This window comes from Trematomus bernacchii, unplaced genomic scaffold, assembly GCF_902827165.1.
Source record: "Trematomus bernacchii unplaced genomic scaffold, fTreBer1.1, whole genome shotgun sequence".
In the NCBI taxonomy this organism is placed as follows: domain Eukaryota; kingdom Metazoa; phylum Chordata; class Actinopteri; order Perciformes; family Nototheniidae; genus Trematomus; species Trematomus bernacchii.
The window spans coordinates 1,615,953-1,641,785 of record NW_022987668.1 but is presented as its reverse complement, the minus strand read 5'-3'; the positions used below and the strand labels follow the sequence as shown (position 1 = coordinate 1,641,785).

Genomic DNA, 25,833 nt, shown 5'->3' with positions numbered 1-25,833 from the left:
CGCTCAAAGTCCTCAACATTTAAAGATATTCTCCTTAATATGATATCATTCATATATAAACCATTTCAGAAGCTGAAAAATGTATTTTCTGACATTTTTTAAAGGGAAATTACTACAATATATTGCAAAATAGAAGCGTTTGTGTCGTGTTTCAGTGTTATAAGATTCTTGTTATACACATAATAAACAGTTATACACCTTCAGTAGAAGAAGATAGTGAGGTACCACTTCACAATAAGACTACCCTTATAAAGGGTTTATAAAGGGTTTCTTATTAGGTTATTAATTAGGTTGTAAACACTTTATTAATCATTCATTATAAACCAGTTCTAACATAGTTTTCATACATCAACACAGGCTCACTATTTGGCAAGATGACTAAGCCTTATATTGGCTACTTAGCGAGAATCAACTCAGTGAGCAACAGATACCAAGGATGCTGGCTGATGAAGGAGATGAAGTAAGCTAGGTAGCCAATATAAGGCTTAGCAGTGCAGATCAATGTGGGCTCACTATTTGGCAAGCAACCGGTCACAGTTGCCCTGTTTATCTCATGTCTTATAAAAGCTTATTAAGGATTTATAAAGTGTTCACAACCTAATTAATAAATGAATTACAAACTATTCGTAAACCCTTTATAAGGGCAGTCTTATTGTAAAGTGGTACCGATAGTTATTTAAATCCTTCTAGGGGTGCAATTAAGGATTATTTTCAGTATAAATGAATTGAATATTCACAATATTTTTCTAAAAATCATCAGAAAAAAAGGGTTCAAGTTGATGTCTTTAAATGTCTTGTTTACTCTTTCCAAAAACCACAGATTTTCACTTTAATACTGTTTTTTGTTGCTCATTGTCAGTGACTTTGGATAAAGGTGTCATCTAAATAAAATAGAAATGATAAAAGCAGTAAATCTTCATGTTTGAGAGGCTGAAAACAGCATTTAAAGACATTCTTGCATGAAGAACACGAGTATAAAACATGTTGTATTGTGTTCTAGTATTAGATGTTTGTTAGACTCATAATGAACAGATACCAGAAGAAGAAAAAGGGTCTCAGAACATTCGGTTTTCTTTCATTTAAGTTTTACTACCCAGCTTATTGTCAGTTTAGTTTTGTATTCTGAGCGTTCCTCAGTGAATGAGAGTTTGACGCAGCGCGACGAACAGCAAGTGTGATTGGTTTCTCAGTGGAGCTCGTGGTATTTTAATTAAAGGCGGTGTATGAGGGTGTAAAAGTGTGTGTAGACGTCTGTAGTAATTTCATTTTCACTCTCAGAGGTGAAAACAAGAGCCATTTCTTAATTCATGCACACACTGCAGCACGGATCCAGGAGCAATTTTCCAACAGGATGGAAAAATGTTTTGTAAGTGTCAGAGGAGGAAGAGGAATGCAACAACAACAACAACAACAACAGCAACCAGAGATACAATGCTGCAGAGAGAACTACTGCAAAATATTTTCATCTAAACTGTAAATGATTTATTTTATTGAATATAACTACTTTTTTTAAATTCTGTTTATTTAACAAATATATAATTTAATATTTCCTGTTAACGTAAATTTGTTTTTTGTAAGATACCTCAGCATTTGGTAATTGGAAAATGGTTGGTATAATGGTATAATTTTAAAGAGGAATATGAGAGTAGGAGGAGGAAGAAAGGTGTTACAAAAATAACAAATAAATAACTGAGTTTTTTTTAATTAATTTCCACATTTAAAGGTGGGGTAGGTAAGTTTGAGAAACCGGCTCGAGATACACTTGTTGTTATATTCCATGGAATGCTCTTAACATCCCGATAGCAATGAATATCTGAAGTGCTTTGACAAAAAATCCATAAAAAAATATCATCTGTGGAAGCCGTGGCGCTGTAAAAAGCACGACCAATCATCTGAGCCGGCCCGGCTAAAATAACTGGATGGCCTACCTGCTGTCAGCCTTCCATCTGTGCACAAACTTATCTCGTGCCCTCATTGGTCATGTGCGCGTTCGTGTGTGTTGGAGGAGGGGCTCTGTAAGGAAGTGGCAGATTTTTTCCGGCTGTGTATTTTCAAATTCTTGCGCACTCGAGCTGGTTTCTCCAAAATTACCTACCCTACCTTTAAAGGTGGGGTAGGTAAGAATGGAGAAACCAGCTCGAGTGCGCTAGAATCTGCCCCTTCCTTCAGACTTCCTTACAGAGCCCCTCCTCCAACACACACAAACGTGCACATGACCAATGAGGGCACAAGATAAGTTTGTGCACAGATGGAAGGCTGACAGGCAGGTAGGCCATCCAGTTATTTTAGCCGGGCCGGCTCAGATGATTGGTCGTACTTTTTACAGTACTACGGCTTCCACAGATGAAATATTTTTATGTATTTATTGTCAAAGCATTTAATGTATTCATTGCTATCGGGATGTTAAGAGCATTCCATGGAATATAACAAGTGTTTCTGAAGTGAATTACCTACCCCACCTTTAAGCTGTTGTACAAAATGTAAAATAATGATGTCTTTGACATGAAACACTTCTATATTTGGTAATTATGTCTTTGAAAATTGATTGTTTATAAACCCAATTGTAAAGAAGATCATGAGGAAGATATGGTGAGGAAGAGGAGTAAACGGATGGGGATGGTGAGGAGGAGGAGGAGGAGGAGGAGGAGGAGGAGGAGGAGGAGGAGGAGGAAGAGGAAAAGATGGATGGTGCTTTGGTGTGAAGAAAAATGGATGGCGGGAAGAATATGGCGAGTAAAAAGGACGCCAGAGGAGAAGATGATTAAGGAGGAAGGACGGGACATTGGTGAGGAGGAAGAGGATGATGAAGAGGCGAAAGAGGAGGAGGAGGAGGAGGAGGAGGAAGGTGCTCTTACCCGGCGTCGTGCCCCATGCCCTGCGTCTGCCCTGCGATCACGTCCATGATGGCGTCCTGAGAGTTACATGCTGATGGGGGGGTGTTGTACTGCGCGTGATGATGGTGGCCTTCCCTCCGGGGGCCGTCACCTCGGATGGGCCTCTGGGGGGGGGCCGGGGGGGCTGAAGCTGGTGCTGTGAGGTGAGGGGGGGGGGGTTTGGAGGTGGGAAAGGTTGAGGGGTGTGTGTGAGGGTAGGACACGAGGAGTGTGTGTGTGTAGTGTGAAGGTGTTAAAAAGAAGAAGCATCCAGGCCAATCATGCTCACAAAAATGTTCACTTTCCTCCAATAAAAAAGGTCAAAATGGCGTCCTGTAGCCGTCGTTTATCAAATCAGAACGACAGCGTGCTTTTCCATATTATTTTAAAAGTATGTGGGATCAGTTTTACTTTATACTTTAACATAAACACATTGAATTCCTATAATAGCTATCTTTACTGCAATAATCTTATAGTCCAAGATGTCATTTTTATGCCACTAGGGGGCAACAAAAAGCAACTGAGGCGATAAATTGGGATATTAGGATTTCATTTTTGTGCATAATTATATGCAGAGGACTCTTCTGTACACTCTGATTAAAAAAACTTGTGGATTTGTGACTTTAATCTCCAAAAATGTCTGAGTTTTCTTGTAAATATGTGATTTTTTTTAATACAAATGCCGATTCTCAATAAAAAAGAAACATTCCTAAATAGTGCGATTTTGATTCGCTTTTTTCCCTTCAATGGGTCTTATGCACTGGTCTTATAATACACACTGTTTCCTTGGATAAAATAATATATTACATTACATTACATTTAACTTGTTAGACGCTTTTATCCAAAGCGACTTACATACTCAATACTGTGGGCAATCCCCACAGGAGCAATTTGGGGTGAAGTGTCTCAGGGACACAACGACATGCTGACTGCAGTGGGGTTTGAACCTGTGCTCCCATGATCCCAACACCAACGCACAACCCACTGCACCACACGCCTAATAATTCAAACATGGTAATAAATAAACCTCATGCGTTTTCAATCATAAAACATATTTTGACCTTTGTGTAAATGCAAATAAATGCAATGCATCAGAGATGATTGTATTACAGCATGGATGTCATAAATTACGTTTTTATAATAATATATAAATGTCTCTGAAGATGCATGCAACACCACTGTGGCTGTGGCGCAGTGGACTAGTGCGTTGGTGTTCGGATCAGGGGGGCACAGGTTCAAACCCCACTGCAGTCAGCATGTCGTTGTGTCCCTGAGACACTTCACCCCAAATTGCTCCTGTGGGGATTGCCCACAGTATTGAGTATGTAAGTCGCTTTGGATAAAAGCGTCTAACAAGTGACATGTAATGTAATGTAATGAAAACCCAGAGGTGTATTCTCTCTTGAGACTCATTTGTCTCTTTGAACAACAACAACAACAACCGTCCAGTCTGAAACCCTCAGCAAACCACCATGATGCAACAATCACTCTGCACAACACAACACAGGCAACATGTCCAAAAGCGACCTTTATAACTTCTGAAAACCCGACAACATGACATGTATATCCCGTTTCACACAGTACATGCTCGGCTCTGAGGAACTGTTGGAGTACCAATGTTAAAACTTCTCTCTTTTGTTTATTTTTAAGTTTTTTTACACTATTATTTCTGTCACTTTTCACTTGAATGCAATACTAAGAATGTATCTCCATTCTCTAAAGTCAAATTCTATCCAAATATATGAGTTGTTTCTCAACAAAACATTTAGAAAATCTGCTAAATATATGCGTTTAAAGGTGAATTAAAACGCACCTCATTACATTTTGTATTTTAGTCTGCCACCGTGTTGAATAAACGATTTATTTACAAGCCTAACTTGATGATTTGTAGACATTCAGGCTGAAAAGACATACCTTACTCTTTGAATCAAAAAAGCACTAATGTAAATCATAATCAAAATTGCAAATTGAGCTGGAATTTGTTTTGATTAGAAATCTGGCTGATGGCAAACATGGTCTCAATTTGTCCAAGAAAATCAATATACTATTCCCAATGTTCGTATTGCTTGTAGTAATTTTACTGGTCTATTATTGGAACATGATGTACTAATGATTCAAAGTCTACAGGCAGCACTTCAGAAACAAAGCATGCCTTAAAAAGACCAAACACACACAACACTCAGCAGAGAGGATACTAACTTGGAGGAGCCGGAGAGAAAACCTTCGTTTGAGCGAAGAAACAGAAGAAAGGAGAAGATTTAGTCATAAAAAAAAATCACATTTCAAGGTTTGTTGTGTTGTGACAGCAGGACTTCCCCTAGAGAGAGAGGGAGGAAATAAAGGTCAAGAGGTGAATCCCATAATGAAGCTCGGGAGACGCACACTTCCTCCTGCCCGGTGATCTGCTAGAGAGAAAGTAGTTCCTGGCTCACAACAAGGTCTGTGGATTCATTTGTGGAGCTCATTTTAAATACTCTATATACTGATGGGTAGTTTAATTTGTGTATTACAGAGGCATAAGGGGGAACATGGGAAAGCATATTTACTAATTTAGCAATTTTAGAATAAAGGTGAGATGTTGGGAATAGTTTTTCTCAACAAAATATATAGAAATCTTCCACCCAACATTTCCCCTTAATACCAGCCCCTTTTCTCTTCAGTACTCTGTATTATCTTTGTTTTAATAACGTGTATCAGATACATTTTATAGTGGAGTAGAAGCATAAAGTAGCCGGAAATGGAAAGTAAAGACCATAAAACATTTATAAACTATTTCATGATATAAAATAATATATAATATAGGGACGGAGTGGCGCAGTGGGCTGTGCGTTGATCATCAGATCAAGGGTGGCGTTGGAGAACTCCAGTTCGAAACCTGCCGCCACTGCGTCAGGCTGTTGTGTCCTTGGGCAAGACACTTCATCCAAATGTGCTCTTATGTGTGTAATGTGTACTTCAAAGCGCCTTGATGACTTTGAAGTGTGAAGATGGGCGGAGTGGCGCAGTGGGCTGTGTGTTGATCATCAGATCAAGGGGGCGTTGGGGAACACGAGTTCGAAACCCGCCGCCGCTGCGTCTGTAAAGCTGTCGTGTCCTTGAGCAAGACACTACTCCTGAATTTGCTCCTGTGGGTATTGTCCACAGTACATGACCGTTACATGTATGATATGTGTGTAATGTGTATTTGTAAAGCGCTTTGAGCATCTGGAAAAGTGCTATAAGAAATGTAAGGAATTATTATTATTATTATTATTATTATGATACTCAGTTTTCATCCCATGTTTTGTTTTTGTGCGACTTTTAAGACTCTGAATGTTCTGATGCACCCATTTTTCTCCTTCTTCTCGGGGTCAAGGGTCAGCAGAAGGTTAGAGGAGTCGGGTATTAATCTACCAACACAGTGGGTGTTTCTCAATGTCGAGTACGCTTGCTTGGTAGCACATGTCTTCCGAGCGTCTTGCTTCATAAAACGAGGCCTCGAAATTTCTCCAAACGAAGTACGCCGGGCTCGGTAGAATTCCAAGTATGCTGGACATTGGAACAGTACTTTGGCGGCACTCGATGACGTAGTATGCTTGAAACAGTGGCTCAGGAGCAGCTTTACTCAAGATTGAGAAACACCCAGTGAGATATTTCTCCGACAGTCTCAGGAGTGAGGTGTTGGTCAACATGGCGGGAAAACGCTGCTCAAAGGAAGCCATATTTTCCTCCGCTGCGACTCTACGTACCCGACAGGCAGCCCGGCCTGAATGGCAGCCATCTCCCTCAGAGTCTCCTCTGAGTACAGGCCGATGGGGTTGTTATACTGCTTCCTCTGGGTGGGGCTCGCCGCCGCACCCCCGCCCGGAGAGTCTGCCCCCGCAGGCCCGGGGGAGGCACTGCAGGCCGACAGGTGGCCGTTCACCTGAGGCTCCAGGGGTAACAACAGCTATCAATATACTGGTGTCTTATAGATATTGTTAGAGCCAGTATTTTGTTTTCAAAGAAAGGCCACCTAATTAGGCGCTTTCACACCGGAGTACTTTTCCCAGTATAGTTCCGATAGTTCTTGAAATTTTGCGTTCACACCAAAAAAATCCGCTAGAGAGCAGGTACTTTCCTGGGGAGAAAAAGGTTCCCATTTCTGATTGGCTGGGCGGATTGCAAACCACGCCCCGTAAAACTCGGAAAAGTTTTGTGAAGCCGCCATTGTATTTGCTGGCATTAGCATTATTAGCATTAGCATTAGCCCAGCGCACCAACGGAGAGAGACTAACTTATGGCAACACAAAAGAAAACATGGGAGTGGTGGAGATGAGGAGGTGTCGGCGTTCTGGCGATTTACTCGGAAGGCTTCAGTAGAAGCTGCTGGGAGTCCCAGCAGCTTCTACTGAAGCCAGTCCCCAACTCCGGGGACTTCCGGCCGGGGACTTCGGGTGGCAGTATACGCCGTGAAGTTGTTTGCGGCCTGCCAGTAAACCCAAAGTAGAAGAAGAAGAAGTGACGTCAGTGGCTTCATTTGCCTAATCCTCCCTCAGGGACTTATTCCGGTGTGAACGCGATCTGCGTGAACCAGTGTTGTAGTCAAGTCACCAATTCACGAGTCCAAGTCACTCTCGAGTCACCACTCTTCGAGTCCGAGTCCAAGTCCGAGTCACCAAGGGAGAGTCGTAGTCGAGTCCGAGTCCAAGTCCGAGTCACCCAAGGAATGTCCGAGTCGAGTCCGAGTCCGAGTCATCATTACCTGTGTTCGAGTCCGAGTCCAAGTCCGAGTCACCCAAGGAGTGTCCGAGTCAAGTCCGAGTCCGAGTCATCATTACCTGTGTTCGAGTCCGAGTCCAAGTCCGAGTCACCTAAGAAGAGTCCAAGTCAAGTCCGAGTCACAAGTCTTCATGTATTAATCTTCATGGATATATGTGTTGAAATGTAGCTGCTCCTCTACATTGCTTTTATCCTGTCAATGTTATACTAATCTGTCTATTGAACTGCTGTGAAGCCAGTTTGGCTACAATTCTTGTAATAGGTGCTATACAAATATAAAGCTTATTACTAATATTAATATTATTATTATATATAAACTATGTTTAAAATGAGTTACCTTTTAGAGAAGTGATTATATTTGTATGCCAATATTTTCCTATGGTAAAGTTTTCGTTTTGCACTTTTATTTTGATAGTAATAAGATCGGGACTCTTATTTTGAAGGAACTTTTACCGGTTAAATCGGTTTACTGATAAAGATTTAGCCCCAGAAAGCACATGGCTACTTAGCATGCAAAATGACGTCATTCTGCATGTTAAGTAGCCATATGCTTTCGTGTTATCGGCTGAATCTTTATGTATTGATTAGATGACGTTACTCTGATGATAGTGTTCAAGACAGCCTATATGTCTGAACTCGATGTTTAGAGTAATGTGTTACGGAGCCTTCTCTTCAATATTGTTTCCACATAGAGCATTTTGCGCTGCTCTTTTCCAATGTGGAAGCAGAATGTGTGAAAGCATACAGCACGATGCGGGGTGTGTCTCTAGACATCTTTAGACTGGAATAGCGGGGCCCAGTACGTGAACTCGCCTCGCAGCCGGTGCACACGCCAGGATAGAGGACATCAGACTCCATAGAAAATTTGCTCGAGTCCGAGTCCGAGTCCAAGTCGGAGCGTCAATGTACAAGTCGAGTCCGAGTCATCATGGGGGGAAAAATTCACGAGTCCGAGTCCGAGTCCAAGTCAGCGTACGCGATAATTCACGAGTCCGAGTCCGAGTCCAAGTCATCGTGCGCGAGAATTCACGAGTCCAAGTCCGAGTCGCGTCAATCAGTGCGGGAGTCCGAGTCGAGTCACGAGTCCCGAAAATCGGCACTCGAGTCCGACTCGAGTCCGAGTCCAGGACTCGAGTACTCCATCTCTGGCGTGAACTAAGTTCTGATGAACTAAGTACTGGGAACTAAGTACGGCAAAGTACTTGGTGTGAAAGCGCCTATTGTGACGTCTGTAGTCAACACACTTTAAAAGACAACAATTCCCACGGCACCTGCGCTAAAGTGACAGTGATGGGCAGCAACCTGCTAGAAAGAGGCCGTCGAGGAACAGTTTTTAACCGTCCAATTACCCTTTAAGTTATTACGTTATATAAGCCTTATCAAGACAGAAAGAATACCCAAGTTGTGTGTTATTTTATTTGAGTTTTGCCTATTTGTTTTGACTATTTCTTTGTTGCATGTGTAAAAGTTTGTTATTTTATTTTAGCAAACACATCGCATAACATCATCTAACCATCGGAGGCTGTAAGTTAAGTATAAAGGAAGAAAGTAAGTAAAAAATGTCTGTTTTAAGGCGTCAAGGAAACAAGGAAGGAAGCCACGACAGGTATATTACACTGTTGTTGAAATGTCCTTTTGTGATCATCAGTACCTCTGCTACCTTTGTCTTCCCACTATCTGAGTTAAGTACTCCTTTATTAAAGTTTTATTTTTCTAAAAATCATACTTTCAAGTCGTATCTTCCTTTGGCCACCAGGAGGCGACATCACATCATAATGAACCAGTAGTTTGATTTTGTGTGTGTCGATATATGTGTGTCCTTATAAAGCAGCAGTGTGTGTTTTCTTTTGGCAGAGCAGAACATACATAGAGGAAAATACATGTTTTTATATTTGTTAAGCAGTAAAGAAACACTGAGGAGGAAAAAAGAACATCTTAAAAACATGAAAGCAAAATATAACACTAATTTTTAAACACAAACAGAATGGATTCCTACATCAGTTTTATATCTTAATATCTCAGGTGCATTTGTGGATGTGCAGCTGTGTGCAGCAGCAGAAATGCATTATGGGTAAAGGTACCTGTTGTTGAGGGACTATGGGAAAGGCGCTCGGTATCGGCATCGCAGCGTTACGCTTCGCCCTGCAGGAAGAAACACAAACAGAGAGGAGATCATTGACATGTTGAATAACTTCTGATTTACCTTAATGTTTTCTAAAAAAAGTGCCATATATTGTCATGTTGTATGTTTTATTTCTGATTTTAAAATAATAAGTTATATCCTCGAGAATATCGTTTGACTTAAACGTCACCTATCATGCTATTTTTAGGCAATAGCATAGGTCTCAGATATATAAAAATCAACAAGTCCTCCAACTAATACGACCAAATAGGCCGATTGTTCCGACCCATAATACGACCCACAGGAGCGTTACGTTACGTTTGTTATGAACGTATCTCAAATACGGTTATTTTCTACATATCTTTGCCATTTATTGTCTTGCTTATAATAATGATAATAGTAATTTAACAAATATCATTTTAGAGCACACATTTGAAATCGACAATCGGGCTTGATATCGATATCCCCTTTAAGTCTTGAGAGTGCGCTCAAGACCTCCCTTTATAACAAAGCCTTTAGTTAGAGCTGGTTTCAGATTACTCCCTATGTTCGTCCTCCTGGTTCTTACATTTGTTGGTATTTTATTGTATCTTAATTCATTTTTTTTCTATTTTACTCTATCTGGTCTTTTCATTATTTTCCTATAAATGTATTGTTTACAATGTTGTTGTTTGTTTCTGTAAAGTCCACTGAGACAAACGTGTTTTGTGATATTGGACTATATAAATAAACTTTGATTTGACTTTGATTCCTATAAATTATTTATCCTCTAGGGAGCAGCGTTCACAAAAAGAGACGAACATTAAAGGGGACCTATCATGCAAAATGCACTTTTTGATGTCTTTTATACATCAGGGAACTCACGCAGCGTCAGAAAATAAAACCCTCTCTTTTCCTCCGTACCCAAATCTCTAAAAACGGGGCTACAACGGAGCTGATCCAGATTTGCGTCCGATATGGCGTAATATCTGAAATGTGGACCCACGGCCCTATCAGAAAGTTGCTATCAGAAACAATGCCCGACTGTTTTGGACGTAATATGGTCGGTGTTTACATTAGCATCGCTAACACTCAGAGCTAACCTGTACTGGAGAGCATGTGTGTGAAGAAGCATGAAATAAAAAGGAACTCACCTTGTGGTATAACCGGCAAGAGAGAAAGCCTTTGAGCTCCATACTGTTTCAGAGATAATCCGTGATAATCCATGATATGGCGTTTCATCACGGCAGTATTTAGTTTAGACAGTAGCTGCCGGGTCCCACATTTTTTTAAAGCTTTATACCCAAAATCAGCACTTTTGAAACAGGAAGTGAAATAGAGGGATATGAGGCATGGCTAGAATGGGTGATCTGTTTGGTATTTTGAGCAAAACACTTCATAGACATGTTTTTTACATATTTTTATATATCTGAGACCTATGCTATTGCCTAAAAATAGCATGATAGGTGACCTTTAAAAAAAAGAGACATTCATTACAGGAATAATTAACAGTCATTATTATGCTAGAAACGACATCATTCTTCTTACATCATTGTAAGTAAAATAGACTGACTAGATAATTGAACAATCAATAATTTCTGTCTTTTTTGTCTTATTTTCTTGCGTTATGGACATTCTTGAGGGGAAAGGAAGGAATTGATGCTGTATATGGAAAAATGGGAACTTTTAATAACATGATGTGTAAAAAGAACAAAAACACTGTTACTTGTAAAACTTTACCTACCTAATATTCTTGACTACATATAAAATAATAAACCATTAACCAGCCTCACACCCCAGACATCTATGAAGGGTCTGAAAAGTATTATTTGTATTTGTCGAACTGTAATTCAGTTGAAGCTGAGATGCAAATACTCCATGTTTGACAGACACAACCGGCTTATAATCACAGGTTTGTTTCAAGGTTCAAGGTTAGTTTATTTGTATAGCACATTTTAAAGGGGACCCATCATGCAAAATGCACTTTTGTACGTCTTTTATACATGAATATGTGTCCCCGGTGTTCCAGGGAACTCACCAAGTGTCAGAAAACACAACCCTCTCTATTTTCCTCCATACCCAAATCTCTAAAAAAGGGGCTGCAACGGATCTGATAAAAACTGATCCAGATTTGAACACTGTCCTGACGTCAGGACGGTGGCGCTACGGCTATTGGGCCAACTCCACCAATCAGGAGGAGACAGCCACGGCCATTGCCGTTCGAAAGCGCTGGAGACGCTGTAGTACATATGCCAGGCCTGTAGATGGTGCTGTTCTCACAGAATCTGCCCTTGCAAAAACAGGGCTAAAAAATGTCAAATTGAGCAAAATGAGGCATGGCTAAAATGCTGTTTGGTATTTTGAAAAAAAAAAAGTATAAATATGTCTTATATAGGTATGGTCCTATACTATATTATTCAAATATAGCATGATAGGTCCACTTTAAGACACAGAGGCAAACAACACAAGATGAGAAAACTCCTCATCTTCATCCCTTTTTCTTATCTTCAACCCCCCCGAGGGTCTGCTGTTATGAGACATTCATTTCCTCCCAGAGTTTATCAGATGTCTGTCAGACACCTTCAGGGATGGCACAAAGTCTTTTCCCATCGTTTACCCTGCAGCATGTTCCCAGAAAATGCAGCACAACCCTCCATGCTAAGTTTATTTTCAGAGCAGGGGGGGAATGTGACTTAATATATTTACTGCCCTACATTTAGCTCACAACTTTAGTAACTCTTCAGTAAAGATTTTGCATTTAAAGAACAAGTTAAACTATTTGCATCCTTCAGAATTCCCAGTGGAATAACTGACTGAGGTACAAAAAGGAAAACATCACTATGTAACAACTCGCGCTTCTATTGGCTACACATTGTACGTGATAGGCAAAGGGGCGGGACATCTCAAATCCCCCCCCCCCCGAAACGCCTCCATTGGATTCCTTTGTTTACTTAGTGACATCACTATGTAGGCTATAGGCTAAGGGGCGGGACATCTCTAAGCGGTTGAACAATCACAACAGAGTCGGCCAGCTAACCAATCAGAGCAGACTGGGCTCTGGTTTCAGACAGAGGGTGAAAAGAGGTGCTGCAGCACAGGCAGTATGAGAACAATAAAGAGCTTTTTGAACATTAAAGCATGGAGACATGTCCCAGTATTATATAATATTTTATTTGTATGTACTTGCACTATTTTATCTGTTTTATTGTGTTGCACTGTTGGAGGAGGAGCCTGTGACCTAAGATTTCGATTGTCATAACTACACTGTAGCTATGTACACATGACAATCAAAGCCTTGAATCTTGAATCAGTAGAGACACTAAATACTTATATGAACCTGAAAATGAGCACAGATAAGAAGATAAAAGGTTAGTTTTAGTCTTTGGTTCCTTACTTGGTCATGGTGAGTGCCAGGTTGTAGTTGGCCATCTTGATCTTGTTCTGCGCCTCCAGATGGGTCATCCCGTCCGTGCCGACCCCATCGATGGCCACGATCACGTCGCCCTGCACCAGGTTACCCTGCGCCGACTTGCTGCCCGGCGTGATCTGAACACAAAGACAAACACTGTCAGAACATATGTTTGCTCCGAGAATCTTTAAAGGTCCCCGATTATACTGTTTTTCATCAATATATTATAGGTCTCAGATATATACAGAACCTGCCTCTGAAGTGTTTTACTCCAAATACCAAACAGATCATTGCAGCATCCCATAATCCCCTCTGTTTCAGCCCTGTTTCAAAAGTGCTGATTCTCTGTCTGTTACTTGAGATGAAAATAAGGAGCCCCTCCCCACGCCCCTCTGAGAGATATTTGGTTAAAAAGAACACAATGGTGCTCTAGGAGGAGATTCAGGTGATAAGGTGGGGGGGGGGGTTACCTTGGTTGCTGATTGGCTAATGGTTACACAAGCCAAAACATCGTTATGACATCATAAAGGAATAAACATGTCCTTATTTTTGTGGCATCTTATTTCAGAGGTATCCTGATTACAGGTTCAGGTCACTCCAATTTGCATCTTTAATCAACTTAATAACGAATAAGCTTCAGTGAAAAGGTTCACAGATTTCCATGAAACACTCAAATGAAAGCAGAATGAATCAATAACTTAAAGGAGACCTATCATGCTATATTTGAATAATATATTGTAGGGCCATACCTATATAAGGTATATTTATACGTTTTCTTTTTCAAAATACCAAACAGATCATGCATTTTAGCCATGCCTCATTTCGCTCTATTTTGCTCTCCTCCACCCTGTCTTTGCATGCGCTGCAGCTGACCACGCCCCCCTGCAAAGGAGGGGGCAGAGTTACGAGCCTTGTGTTACCATGCTGTTACCATGCCACGGCAACCTCTCATTCCCCTGATTGGTGGAGAGTTGGCCATATAGGCGGAGCTCCTCGTCACTGACGTCAGACTATTTTCAAATCTGTATCAGTCTATATCAGATCCGTTGCAGCCCCGTTTTTAGAGATTTTGGGTATGGAGGAAAAGAAAGAGGGTTGTGTTTTCTGACACTTGGTGAGTTCCCTGACACACCGGGGACACATATTCATGTATAAAAGACGTACAAAGGTGCATTTTGCATGATAGGTCCCCTTTAATGATTAATGTGTTCGTGTCCTTCATCTGAAAATCCACCCCTGGAGTGATGTTCACGACACAGTTCCCCAACAAAAATAGTCAAGAGAAGGTAATAGAAATGTGAAAGCCACTCTTAGGAAGTGAGGTTATAAAAGTGATTTAAAAGAACAGACCAGTGGCGAGCCGTCAGGGCCCTCTAGGCCCTCAGAGGGCCTAAGGTATTCTACAAAATAATGTTAATATTATTTTTTTGTTATATTTTTCATTAGTTTTACCAAAATAACTTGATTTAATTGTATTTAAAATAACATTTCCAAAGAAATAAATCCTTCTTATCTACCTATGCAGTTTCTGTTTGAATGTGAAGGGTTAAATGAAAGACGCTCCTTGAGCCGTCTCTGCGAGTTACTGTGAAGAGAGGAGCTGTTGGTGGTCCTGCTGTGAATTCACAGAGGGCCTGCTATAGTAACTGAACGAGAGAGTAATGTCAAATGACAGTACAATTGACCAATCATATCTTCCCTCTAAATGGGTGGGTTTTCCGCCTGCTGTGAAGCTTTTCTTGTTTCCATAGCAACAACAACTTCCTGTCAACAGCGTAAACTCGCCTTCAAAATAAAAGCATGCCAAATTACACTTAAAGGGGACCTATCATGCAAAAAGCACATTTGTACGTCTTTTATACATGAATATGTGTCCCCGGTGTTCCAGGGAACTCACCAAGTGTCAGAAAACACAACCCTCTCTATTTTCCTCCATACCCAAATCTCTAAAAAAGGGGCTGCAACGGATCTGATAAAAACTGATCCAGATTTGAACACTGTCCTGACGTCAGGACAGTGGCGCTACGGCTATTGGGCCAACTCCACCAATCAGGAGGAGACAGCCACGGCCATTGCCGTTCGAAAGCGCTGGAGACGCTGTAGTACATATGCCAGGCGAGTAGATGGTGCTGTTCTCACTGAATCTGCCCTTGCAGAGCAGAGCTAAAAAAAAGTGCAAATTGAGCGAAATGAGGCATGGCTAAAATGCATGATCGGTTTGGTATTTTGAAAAGAAAAAAGTATAAATATGCCTTATATAGGTATGGTCCTACACTATATTATTCAAATATAGCATGATAGGTCCACTTTAAGACATACAACTGCAACGAAAGTAACAAACACAATGCAATATCCTTTTCAATTTCAAAGAACACAAATTGGGTTATTTACAGGTGTTGTTTTGTGTGGTAGAGGGTCGCTTTCATTGATGTGTTTTGCACCCCGGGCCGTTGTTTTGATATTCCGCTGAAGTTTACGCTGTGACGTAATAACTCTTTTTTTTTTTCTTTTTTTTTTAGGGAAGGGGTGGGGGTCAGAGGCAAGCCCCCAGGAAGTGCGCCGGACTCAGATGAAAATATTCGTGCTGGCCAAACGGCGGTACTACACTTCCTTTTGGTTGCCAGGCCCGGAAACACTTTTTCCCATTGACTTACATGGGGAAAGAGTGGTCTGTAAATCGTTGGATAATTTTTTTTAAACTAAATAAACTACCCAGTATGAACACTTGTATAGCCCTTATTAGAAACATTCGTTCCTCAAGTTGTAAAAATGTGCTAATAACGTTATTCTGTGAGTTATTTCCCTCTGCATTATGAACGCGCATCTAACCCACGGGACCGCGCCGCCCGGCACGTTCATGTTACGTGTTCAGCACTACATGCGTTTATCTTTACCCATGGATGCACAATAAGAACGGACCCATATCGCCTTACTGCCAGCCCACGGAGCTGTAATAATGGATATATTGCACATGTTTGCTGTAATTCATCATTTGTAAAATATTATACTACATGGGCTGTATGATTAAATCTTGTACCGTAAATGTTGTATTAAATAAAGTTAATATTACCGACGTAGATTAACGTCCCTGTAGCTTCTTATTGCACTAAGAAGCTTATTGCACTGTATATATATATATATATATACAGTGCAATAATTCTTTCATGCTAAATGAAGCTCTGTTGCTTGGATATCACTAGATCCTGTTACAGCGTAATATAAAAGTACATAACGATTGATGTGTAAATTAGCATAATTCCTAGCTAACCGCTAGCTGCTAACTGCCGCCTCGTTAATATCAAATCTATCATAACAAACCATTACCATGCTGTCATGAACGTGCGGTACTGTTACGTGTACGTACATTGACGTGCTTGATGTGAACGAGCATTTTGGGGGTTATGGTTAAAGTTGCGCATGCGCTATGAGCGCACATACGGGTACTTCTCAGGCATGCCGGGTAATCTGTGACGTTTCGCTCTCTCAAAAGTTGCGCCATTTTATCATCATGCGCGAATGAGCAACTCTCATAGGAATGAATGAGGCCCCGCCTCCCACGCTATATCCAGTTCTTATTATACATCCATGGTCAGAGGGCCTAGGTATAAAAGTCACTGCTCGCCACTGGAACAGACAGAGCCTGGATCTCCTCCAATGAAATGCTAACTTAAGATAAAGATAAGTAAACAATTAACAGGTCAATATCTCATTCATTCTGCAGGTATTTGCTATTTCAAGGCACAGTATTGGACATATTAAAACGTTTAAAAATTCATCCTGAGGAGAAAATGTACTTTTATATTTGCACTCCGCACAGGAACACTCGCTACAGGAATTTCCCTCTACAGTTTTATCTTATCTCATGAATGTCTGTCCAACATTTCATCACAATCCCTCAACTAGCTGCTGAGATATTTCGGTCTACCAAAGAGTGTGCAGACAGTTCAGACAGCATGCCGCTAGTGTGGCTAAAAATAGTGAAAGCTGGGATTTAGGTGAACAATGACCGGAGAATAAAAGTCATGAGCGGGAATTTTGAGGCTTATATTCCATGACATGTCTTTTTCAGACCAGTGGAAATAAAACATCATAATCCACATTTAGGAGTTTATTCTAATAACTCTATTTGTGTCTGTAGAGTTCTCCTAAATATACCAAAAGTAAGCATTACATAATGCCTTATTTGCATTTTTAAACATAACATTGCAGAAACCTTCAAAAAATAATTGTCTTAAGGTAAGTAATGATTGAGGGTAGTTTCATGGTGATATAGCCTACTGTATATTAGTTATATGTTACCCTATTCATAAACAAAATAATCTGCATTTATTTCTTTTAAAGTGAACTTCTGTTCTGTTTGTTGGCATAGGGGTCATAAAAAACAGCTGGGAAACACGAGATGTTCGTGGGATTAAACAAAAAAAGCTGCAGCTGAGATCTGGATGACACTTTAGATACACACACACACACACACACATGCACACACACTCGCACACACTCACAGATAAATGTTAAATGACACTATGACTCATCTGGCTGACATTTCCACAGGATGGGTGTAATGTGGCATGAATGAAATGCGCCCCCTGGAGACGAGCAGTTAGCTGTTAGCCGTTAGCTGCTAGCCATTAGCTGTTAGCTGTTAGCCGTCGCTGTAGCTGTTAGCCGTTAGCTGTTGGCAGTTAGCAGCAGACAGCAGACAGCCCGGCTCACACGCTGCTCAGCTTACGTTCACTTCCGGTTTTTAAAGCTCCTGCACACCAAGGATCAAATTAAACGTAGCAAAGCTAACTGAGTAAAGCCAAAGGGCCGTGGGCTCTAGTAATTGACGAAATGTAGCAACTATAAAACACAGCACTAAAGAGGGTGATTATTAAACTGTACATTTTAGGAACCTCTGCAGCTGTCACTGTACAGTAACAGTCCTAAATATCTTAAAAATAAACAAAAACAAGGACCTTTTAAAAGTGCAGCTTTCATCTTGAGGTAATTAATTTTAAATATTACATGTCCCTTTGCTGAAGCTTCATGGCTCACCTAAGATCAGTTCACTTTTCTCACACTGAACGCTTGGAGTTAAACATATTTAATCTTTTCAGAAAAGTGCTGGTTACATTCCTGTAGAAATTAGAAGCTTGTTTGTGTCTGTGTATCCTGATCTCAATATGTTAGACAGACACTATCATAACAAAGACCGAAAATCCCATTTGTTTCAGCAGATTTGCCGGGCAGATAATGAATGTTGCTACCAGTGAGTGTTTAAAACTTTTACTTTTCATTATACTCTTTCTTCATGGTGAAAAACATTGTTAAAACCAACAGAGACACACAAACTGATCATATAAAGCAAAGGGGTGATGCTAGTCTGTCGAACAGTGAGAGTTGTTTTGCACAATTGTATAAATGCCCTACAAGGACACAACCTCCTGCAACCCTCACATACATTAACCACTTATAAATGTCATACCAACAGTATTAAGACAAAGGAATATAATTTTGTTTTTAAATAAGAAAAGAGTAATAGGCCTATAACTCTGCACCGCGTTAAGCCTCCTGTTTGCTGACACCATGTTATTTTCTGATCACCAGCGACTGGATTAAAGTGAACACATGTTTGCAGAGTTTGAACAATGTGAGGCCTGTGTGTGCCGAGCGGCCTACTTTACACTGACCCACATACTCTCCATGTTCACTCCACAGACCCTGTATCTACACCATAAAAACACTTCTATGGTTGAGTTTCTTGGAGAAGCGTCGAGAGTTATTTACGTACATTACAGTGATGTAGTCTGCCTACAATCTGCATTCAACTGTCTCGAGTTAAAAAATGTGAATCTGGATTTCATTGAGCACACTGACCGACAGCAGAGAGTCTGTAACAGTAGAAGAAGAACTGATAAGGTGTGTGTGTGTGTGTGTGTGTGTGTGTGTGTGTGTGTGTGTGTGACCTTCGGGGGCTATAAACAGCCTGTGCCTGTCAGCAGCCTCGGAGTGCTGCAGCTGAAGCTCGACACGTTAAGTTCACGCACATTTTTCCTGTACAGATCACCTGAGAAATGGCCATTTTTACCTTCTTTACAGGTGAAGGTGCACAGTTCAACAGCTGGGTTATGAATATTTTTTTGATTATTGAAAGAGTTATTTGGAACTTGATGTTCTTTAGCGTCACTTCCAAGTCATTTTGTGATTTTAGTAGCCATTTAGCATCTCCTATAGCCATTTAGTTTCCGTTCTAAGTGGTTTTGAGTCTTTTAAATCTCGTTTAAGTCAATTAGCATCTCTTAAGTTGATGAGCATCTCTTTGTGGTCTTTAAGCACTTTTCTTTTCTGTTTCAAGTTTTTTATGGTTTTGTAGTTTTGTATCTACATGTACTCGTTTCAAATCTTTAATAGTCATTTTGCATTACTTTGTTTTTTCATTGTGTCTTTTTCTGGTGGTTTTGCTCCTCTCTTAGTCTTTTTCAGTATTTTTTTTTCGTCTTCGTACGGTCATTTTTTCATCTCTGTTAAGTTGTTTAGCCTATCTTCCTGGTTATTAAGTGTTTGAGGTTTTGCATCTCTCTTAATAATAATATTGCATCAGAAGTTTGTTTTCTTTGTGGTTGCTTAAAGGTAGCTACACCAAGCTGACACCAAATAACTCACACAGACGGACCTCGACTGTTGCGTCGCCTCACGTCTCTGCGTCTTGGCCATGTGTCGCACTGGAACACACCGCAAAGGCTTCAGCCGACGGCCAAGTAGCACGTACGAACTGCGCATGCGTGAGTGGCAATAACTCTCCTTACCAGCAGGCGGCGGTAGTGTGTATTCGTCATTCAAAAGAGGCAACAACCGGAAGAACAGACTGCGTGATACACCGAGAGAAGAAGAACAGACTGCGTGATATAAACAAACAACAAATAGCGTGTGCGTTCCATTTTCACTCTACAACGAGAAGCTCATGGGGCTTTCCCGAACCTGTGTCGAGAGCTGGAGTTAAATGAAATCTCAGATTTGCCTTCTTAACAGTTTGTTTGGGTCCCTCACTTCCGTTTCGCTTTTCATGAACTGATTCGCTAGCTGAACAGCCAATCAGAGAGATTTCTTTGGCTGACAGCCTTTGACCGATTGCCTACCGATTTGACATGTTGAATTGGTAGGTTTTCGGCCAAAAAGGTGTTGGCACGGCCAAAAAGACACGACGGTGCGGGACACACCAATCTGAGTAGGGCGACAGGACGCTCATCGTCGGCCTGACATCCATCGACGGCCAAAATCGGCTTGGTGTGTCCGGGGCTTTACATCTCTTTTTTCATTTGCATCCCTTGGTGGTTGTTTAGCATATCTTGGAAGATGTTTTTTATCTCCTTGTGGTCATCTTTTATTTCTTTTGGGTTTGTCTGATAAACTTCTGCGCAAGAAATATCACTTGAAACTAAAGCTGTGACCTTTAAGCCTGAAAAATCTTCTATTTTTCCTGGTAAAGGATGCAGAGCCACTGGCCTCTTGCATATCTGCACCCATGGATGAAGATATACTGAAAACAGTTATAATCTTGCAAAGTGATGACGAAGTAAAATATACATAATCTACCAGATCAGTCCTGCAGCTCAGTGTCTCTCTCTCTGTTGCACGGTGGATCTTATTTGGGGTTTCCTGATGCTGTGAAAGCATTTGGGTTCTCCTGACCTGTAACAGGATGCAAGTGGGGTGGGGGGGGCTGAGTCAGCTCCATGTGTTACAGCAGCAGCTCGGCTTTCACACAGACTGTAAAACTTTATATAAGCAGCTCTGAGCCACGCAGAGACTACCAGGGGGGTAAAGAGTACTCAGGTCTTTAACGTAAAGCAGTAATACTACAGTCAAATGTCACAAATACATGCTACTTCCCTGGTTTCCTGCCCCGGAAAAAAAAATGCATCAATATCAAAATGCTGATAATCATTGACATATCACAAAAGGGAACATATAACTCCCCACAGCTTTTAGTATACCATTTTGTATTTTCTTCTACGAAAAAAACAAAGTAGCTTAAAGGTCCCATGTCATGGCCATTTCTACTGATCATAATTCCATTGTTGAGGTCTACTAGAATAGATTTATATTGTGCAATTTTCCAAACTCACATTGGTTTCTCATACAGCATCTCTGTAAAGTATGTGTATTCACTCTCTGTCCTAAACGGCTTGTTGGAGCTCCTGCCCCCCCCTCCCTGTGAGCCCAGTGTGCTCTGATTGGTCGGGACGTTGAGAGGCTCGCTGCTCAGTGAGCTGGCTTACTGGTGTGGTTTCCGGGTCGGCGATACAGCGAGACAGCGCGAAACTCATCCTGAGCACACACAAACACTCACAGCCGAAGTAAAAACAATAAGTGTGGCTTGATATTGAGTAAGAAAAAGGTTTATAAACGCTGTGAGAATGGGTCTGCAGAGAGCATTTCTCCGCGATCCCAACTCGTCTATTACTAACCACAGGACTCCCTGTTAGTTGAAAATGTACGCTAAAGGTACCCCTCCTGGTGTGTGAGGAGCTCCGCGGATTGGTCAATTTTGGTTCCGGAAGAAACAAATGGAAAATGAGAAATCTCCAACGAGGCGTTCTGGGGCAGCATAGACAGGTCTTTTCTGTGTTAGAGTTTTACTCGCTACAGGGTGTACTTTGAGGGTTTGTGACTCTGCAGACCGTTTACATGCAGAAAAACCTTCATAACACACAAGGGGATGGGTAATAACCAGAAAAGCATGACATGGGACCTTTAAGGTAATTTGTTATTTAAAGGGTTACAATTATAAAAATAAATTATATTTTGTTGTTTGTCATCAGGCCTGAAGTTGATATAAAGATTTAAGTCAGTAGAAGTGGAAAATAATATTCATATACAATCATTACTTTGCAGTTTTTGTATATATCTTTCCTCTTAAAACTTTTTTTTTATCGTTAAGCACAAATTAAATAAGATTTTCACTGCAGGACTTTTACTGGGGACACAGTATTTCTCCACTGGGTTATTAGTACTTGTACAAAAGCAAAGTAAAAGTACTCGTCATATAGAATTGGCCAATTTCATAATAATATAGTTTATATAATTGGATTAAAATGATTAATTGTTAATGTGTTTATCATGTCAATGTTATGCTGGTAAAACTGGATCTCACTTCAATAGCCCTATATTTGTATACTACTTAAACATACTTTATAGGATTGTTTCAGTTTTATTTACTCTTTTCTCTTTGGTTGATGTTGTTTTTGTATGTTGCTTATTTGCCAGTGTATTTGCTGGCCTTGTGGAAAAAAGAGAATATAAATGAAATGTCTCTTCTTCCTCCGGTTTTTGATCCTCCTGCTCAGCTGACATTTCTGTCGGCTCTGCTGGATAAATGTCAGCCTGCTTTATTGCAGAGGTAATAACATGGGAAAGACACACAAATAATATCATACAGCGGGTCAGAGACGCAAACCCAGAGACCGCAAATGTCCCACTGAGTTCACATGAGTGGGAAGAGGGACTCTAAAAGACAAAGTGTGTGGGGAAACTTTAAAGGTCACCTATCATGCTATTTTTAGGCAATAGCATAGGTCTCAGATATATACAAAAACATGTCCATGAAGTGTTTTGCTCAAAACACCAAACAGATCACCCATTCTAGCCATGCCTCATATCCCTCTATTTCACTTCCTGTTTCAAAAGTGCTGATTTTGGGAATAAAGCTTTAAAAAAAAATAAGAATTGATAACAAAAAAAAAAGGAGGGGTCTGAGATCATGCGGGACCCGGCAGCTACTGTCTAAACTAAATACTGCCGTGATGAAACGCCATATCATGGATTATCAAGGATTATTTCTGAAACAGTATGGAGCTCAAAGGCTTTCTCTCTTGCCGGTTATACCACAAGGTGAGTTCCTTTTTATTTCCTGCTTCTTCACACACATGCTCTCCAGTACAGGTTAGCTCTGAGTGTTAGCGATGCTAATGTAAACAAAGACCATATTACGTCCAAAACAGTCGGGCATTGTTTCTGATAGCAACGTTTCTGATAGGGCCGTGGGTCCACATTTCAGATATTACGTCATATCGGACGCAAATCTGGATCAGCTCCGTTGTAGCCCCGTTTTTAGAGATTTGGGTACGGAGGAAAAGAGAGAGGGTTTTATTTTCTGACGCTGCGTGAGTTCCCCGACACACCGGGGACACATTGATGTATAAAAGACATCAAATAGTGCATTTTGCATGATAGGTCCCCTTTAAGTGACAATCTTTTTCCACAGTCCTTTTTCCAGAAGTTCAACTAGTTTATGCTAACTTAAAGTCATATTGAAGTCATTAACAAAAAACATTTGAGTCAAGAGTGATTCTTTAACAAATATCAGCGAAATACATTTTGATAGTTAGCATTAACACACAAAAGAGCTGCATTTCTTATGTTATCAAGAACATTAAAGGTGGGGTAGGTAAGTTTGAGAAACCGGCTCGAGATCGCTAGAATTTGAAAATACACAACCGGAGAAAATCTGCCACTTCCTTCAGACTTCCTTACAGTGCCCCTCCTCCAACACACACGAACGCGCACATGACCAATGAGGGCACGAGATAAGTTTGTGCACAGATGGAAGGCTGACAGGCAGGTAGGCCATCCAGTTATTTTAGCCGGGCCGGCTCAGATGATTGGTCGTACTTTTTACAGTATTACGGCTTCCACAGATGACATTTTTTTATGGATTTTTTGTCAAAGCACTTAAGATATTCATTGCTATCGGGATGTTAAGAGCATTCCATGGAATATAACAAAAAGTGTATCTCGAGCCGGTTTCTCAAACGTACCTACCCCACCTTTAATTAGACGAGTGCTTATTGTAGAATTAGAATTAGAATTGGGAGGGATGAAACCCTCTGTAATGGTCACACATGCATAGCACACAGTGAAATGTATTCTCTGCATTTAACCCATCCTAGTACCAGGAGTCTAGTACTAGGAGCAGTGGGCAGCTATTGTACAACGCCCGGGGAGCAATGGGAGTGAGGGGGGAAGGGGGGTGTCCGGTGCCTTGCTCAAGGGCACCACGGCAGGGAAGGAGGTGAACTGGGACCTCTCCAAGTAGCAGTCCACACTCCATATTTAGGTCTGGTCGGGGACTTGAACCGGTGACCCTACAGCTCCCAGTCCAAGCCCCCTACTGACTGAGCCAATACCGGTATTTACTTTACATGTGTTTCATCATTTAATTAATGCTACAGGACCTTCTTGTTTGAGGAGCTTAATGTGAAAGTATAAGTCTGTTGTTATTTTATACTTTTCTTTTCATCAACAAATCCCACATTTAGAGGGAAACACCAATGTGTTAGTGCGTCTGTGAATATCGTCTGTTGCCCATTGGTTCCTACTAACACATACATCTTTAAAAACGGAATATATTTTCATCAAACAAAATATTTTCTGTGGCGGATGAATCCACATGTTTTGCTTTTGTAAGTATTTGGTTCTCAATCATTGCCAAAATCTGAAAAATCTAATATTTTACAGATGTAGTTTATCGCAAATTATCGATAATAAATTCCTAAAAAGTAATAAAGGACTGTTTGTTGAAGTAAATGGGATTTAATGTTTGTTTTTTCATGTGGTATCAAGAGTTTGAGTTAATTTTAGATTTTGTGACATAGTAAGAAAAAAATAAGGTTTAAAACAGTTAAATGATTGTCCTTTCTAAGTGTTTTTCATTGGGTTATGACACAGTAAATGCATATAACACTTTCAGTTCATTTGTTTTACTTGAGGCATTTTATATCTTCCATATATTCCTGCTGGGAGGTTTTCAGATCATTAATATGAAGATTTTGCATCAGCGGACTTGCAGATCTAACTTAAAGCAAAATGACAACCATGCAGGAATTAACCGATAAAAAACTGAATGTCTACTTCATATATTTCAGCGTGCCTCTACACCCCCATACACACAGAGTAAACCTGACTTCCTGTTGACTCTGAGATTCTGATTAAGCAGCAGATTGATTTATTAATCCCGCAGTTTCTCCGCTGCTCACTCAACTTGCTGCTCCAACCTCTAAACCCGAGGAAACAATGAACCCCTGAGCCCAGAGGCATGATGGGAAAAAAAGTGCTACTCAACTGGCTTTAGATAAGCCAGTCCTTTATTAGTATATAAGTGCTTTGTTAGTAAATGTATTGCTCGAAGTGGAGTCGAAAGAGATGAGTTTTTAGTCTGTGCCGGAAGATGTGTAAGCTTTCTGCTGTCCGGATGTCAATGGGGAGCTCATTCCTCCATTTTGGAGCCAGGATAGCAAACCGACGTGTTTTTGCTGATGGGAACTTGGGTCCCTCGCTCATACACCAATTCTCTGACAGACGGCAGAAAACCCGGCAGAAAACGCAGCGTTAATCCAACTCAGATGCTGTCAGATTATCACCACATGGAGATACTGCATTAAAAATGTGTACTTTTTCAAAGTGTTTGGAAAAGTTAGGAAACGCGCTTAAATATATATACATTCTAAAAGTATATATTTTATTTTTACGGGTATTTCATCAACATTCCATGTAAATATTGCTATATTTTAATGTCATTATAGTATTTTTAATGGTATTTTTCTTACAATTTATCTTCTTTGACTGTATATGTATGCACCAAATACACCATGGCAATAAACCTGTTACTGATTCTGATTAAATTGTGTTTATTAAATGTCCTCCATATTAAATGGGGAGGCGTGTGGTGC

The 25,833-nt window shown here is 40.6% G+C and overlaps 1 protein-coding gene across 1 annotated transcript in view; it reads right to left on the bottom strand.

Annotated features, from left to right (window-relative positions):
* The window catches only part of LOC117487216 (LIM domain-binding protein 3-like), a 51,303-nt gene that overhangs the window by 13,250 nt on the left and 12,220 nt on the right, over positions 1-25,833 (bottom strand). The window contains 5 exon segments of the mRNA XM_034135887.1: positions 2,856-2,955; positions 2,958-2,998; positions 6,602-6,783; positions 9,695-9,755; positions 13,109-13,260. Coding sequence (XP_033991778.1) covers positions 2,856-2,955; positions 2,958-2,998; positions 6,602-6,783; positions 9,695-9,755; positions 13,109-13,260 — 536 coding nt within the window.